Source organism: Teleopsis dalmanni, chromosome 1, assembly GCF_002237135.1.
Source record: "Teleopsis dalmanni isolate 2A chromosome 1, ASM223713v2, whole genome shotgun sequence".
NCBI lineage: Eukaryota > Metazoa > Arthropoda > Insecta > Diptera > Diopsidae > Teleopsis > Teleopsis dalmanni.
In genome coordinates, this window is record NC_051846.1 from 87,818,672 (window position 1) to 87,822,092 (window position 3,421).

Genomic DNA, 3,421 nt, shown 5'->3' on the forward strand with positions numbered 1-3,421 from the left:
GGTTTAGTTGTCCTTTGAAAGAGAAGATTTCTTTGAAAAAAGAATTATAAAGTATTGCTTTGCTTAATCAGATCTTGTTAGAATACAAATTAATATCAATTTATGTCGTACACAATTTAACAATGTTTTAATTTCTAAATGTTTCCAAAAGGTATTTCTCCTCAGAAGATAATTGTTTAGCTTAGTAGCCAATGATTACAGCATCCGTTTTTATATACTGCACACGGGTGAATGCTTTGCTATGAGGATTTTATTAAACTCACAAATTTTGGGTAGTAGAAGTGCAAATACTCATACTCATACTATATATATATGTACGTGTGTGAAAGCAGTTTATAAACTTTGCCTTAAGCGTCTTCTGCATATGCGATGGATGTATTCCTTCTCTACACTAAAATATTCCATCACGGGAATGAAAAATGTAAAACTGCTGCAACTATGAAACTAATATTTTAAAGATTTCTCATGCATGGCTGTGTACCCGTATTTGTCTTGACAAGGGAAATATAGCTGGAAGGCTACTTACCCACTTAGCAAAGCTGTCACGTTGAGCATTTTGAAAAAACCATATAGCAACGAAAACCATATTTGAAATACAATATCGAAAGGATGAAATTTATTTTACTTCCAACGCCAAAAATTTATTAAATTTATTGCTGCATTTACTGCATAAATGAAAGAACTACCATTAAGCGCACGCATGGAGCGGGACTCGAATCAGTTCATAAAGTTAAATAATTATTGTTTTGATGTAATTAAAATAAAAATTAGATATTTTTCGTTAACTTTCTTTTTAATTTTTTCGGACGTTACACTAAATTTCTTTCAAGAAACATGAATTAGAAGCAAATTAATTAAAAAAATGTGTATTTTGACAGTAATTGTTGTGAAAATCGAAATCAATACATCAGGCAAAATAGGATTTCTATTTTTGTTCATAGGAGAATATAATTTTAATTACGAAGAAAACGCAAACTCAAAGGATACGATTTACTTTGTTAGTTTTTTTTTATAATTGGATAACAACGTTTGCGTCACAAAAAATATTCTGAATCTATGTTCGTGAGTCAAACGGAAATACGTTCGTTCACAGATGAATTAACTTACAGAATTATTAACGAAAGGAAACAAAACAGAAAGGAAATAATTTTTCTTTTGCTTTGGCTTTAATTTCTCATGCAGCGTTTTACCGGTACGAGTTTACAAAGAGTTTGCCTGATAAAGTTTCGGCATTTTCACTCCGACTGATGAAATAAAAGAATACTCATACGCACCGATAGGCATTGTTCAGCACAATTCAATGCATATGTCAACGAATTTGATTGAAAGGAGCGTAGGGATGCTTTGTTCTGGCACCATTACCGCTCAAACAGAGTCGAAACAATGGCGACCGATAATACTGAAGACACACAGCATTAATTTTTTGTGAGAAATATTTCTCCTTCGTTCAAGCCAAGTCGTTGAAATTTTTGGCTACAATTGAAGTTTGCAATCTTGTGTGATTACCCCACTTTCCCGAACAATTGAAATAATTGAATGAAGTTTGTTTGTTTTCTGTTACCAATTTATCATACTGAAAAGCAAATGTGATTATAACCTTGCTGATTCATCTTAATTTTCATATTCAATTATTCGTATATATGTTTGCGAGTATATTAATCATATATACATGTTAATATTAGTTTTTATAGAATTTATTAAATAATAACAATTGCGTTTTTTCAAAACAGTGTTGTCCTTCATTTTCATTTTGTACTAGAAATGATAAGATCTACCTTTCTAACTTGATTGAGGCATTCGATAATTAGGGTCAGTTTCCGGTAGCGCCAAATTTGAAAGCTTCCAATTTGTTCATTATCACAATTCTGAATGTCCATGTGTGATTTCCATACAAATAATAATTTAATGAAATTAAAAAATATAATTTTGTGTGTCAGAGTAATCCAGTTAAGACATAGAGAGGGGTTATGGAGAAACCTCGCAGTTAATAGAGAGTAAAAGTGCTCAAGTGCACTGACACAACTAGCCTCAACATAATAATAATAAGTTAGGAAACTAAAAAATTAAGATTTAACTTTGTTTATAAAACCTAACTCTTATTTTGATTTTAACGTCAAAAATATTTTAGTCTATGTAATAAAATATTTGACATTTATCATTGAAATAATTTTTTAGTCAAAGAATATCAAAATTTTGTTCGTAGAGTTAAAAGAAAACTAAATTTAGGTGACATTTTCGGTGGATCAAAGTTCTTACAAAGGTAGAAATAATTGAACTAATCATTGTTTTTTCTAACACAAACTTTTCATTTGGTCAGTGTTTCATCATGTCTCACACAATTTTACTAATTCAACCACAATTACCTCCGGAGACCCGTACTTATAGCGTCTATGAAACCTTGGATGACTGTTTGATAAATGTGTGTGAAATTTATGAAGAGCACTTGAAGCGCCGTAGCCCAAATACACCAACCATCACTTACGATATCAACCAGTTATTCGAGTTTGTTGATCAGTTTATTGACATGAGTTGTTTTGTCTTTCAGGAGTCCACAAACTCTTACGTTTACCACAACAAGGAGTGGATTAAGGACAGAGTATATGCGCTTTTACGTCAGGCAGCCGTTTCCGTTAACTGAGCTTTCTAACAACAAGTAATTGTGTCGCTCCTAATAACGCCTTTGGATATAAAAATCGGAATGTATATTCTATTACCCGCTTATCTTGTAACAATTTAGTATTACTTTACTTATTAAACTACGGATTAATTGATTTAAAAATTATGATTTTGGCTAATAAATTATATGTACACCAGAAACTAAATTGATTTTTTATTTTACTTTTCCACATGGTTTCACATTTGGTATGAATCAAGCTGAGTATCAATCAAGCGTATGTACTAGAACAATCAAATTTTTTGGTTGTGTAATTAATTAACTTTAGTAAATAAAATAAAAAAGGTATTCAATCAAAATGAATAAATGTATTTAATTTCGAATAAATTTTAGTAAAGAAGTTATGAATACCAGAAATTTGTGATTTAAAAATATTCCTGTTTGGCAATGCCGTAATGTAAATTAATACACTGTTTACACCAATTGTCGAATTTGGTTAGATTTTCAAATAGACATTTCAAACTAAAAAATGTTCACACCGTAGGTGGTTGTATATGTCACTTTTTTTTTTTGTTTTTGTCATAGAGAATCAATCAAAGAGTATAATTTAGTTGGCTATTATATACTAAATATATTGCGTGTATTTTGATTTAAAATTTTCGTTATACTTTGCAGAAGCTTATAATATTTTGATGTGATAAAAATATGGAGTCCAGTAACTACAAAGAAAAAGAAATTTTGCAAGTTATTTTAAAATTTTAGATTCTCCATCGTGAAAATAATATTTCATGTTCACTTCATTTACTT

General features: G+C 30.0%; 1 protein-coding gene across 1 annotated transcript; it reads left to right on the forward strand.

Moving 5' to 3' along the window:
• The first annotated feature begins 2,168 nt into the window (after nucleotides 1–2,168).
• LOC119672185 (enhancer of rudimentary homolog) lies at nucleotides 2,169–2,808 on the forward strand. The gene is made up of 2 exons (XM_038083177.1): nucleotides 2,169–2,260; nucleotides 2,318–2,808. Exon 2 carries the CDS (start codon nucleotides 2,327–2,329, stop codon nucleotides 2,636–2,638), a length of 312 nt encoding a protein of 103 aa, XP_037939105.1. The 5' UTR covers nucleotides 2,169–2,260; nucleotides 2,318–2,326; the 3' UTR covers nucleotides 2,639–2,808.
• The last annotated feature ends 613 nt before the right edge of the window (nucleotides 2,809–3,421 follow it).

Bases quoted from the DNA above. Each gene is read 5' to 3' on its own strand.
- LOC119672185 (XM_038083177.1), top strand. From the start codon at position 2,327: ATGTCTCACACAATTTTACTAATTCAACCACAATTACCTCCGGAGACC.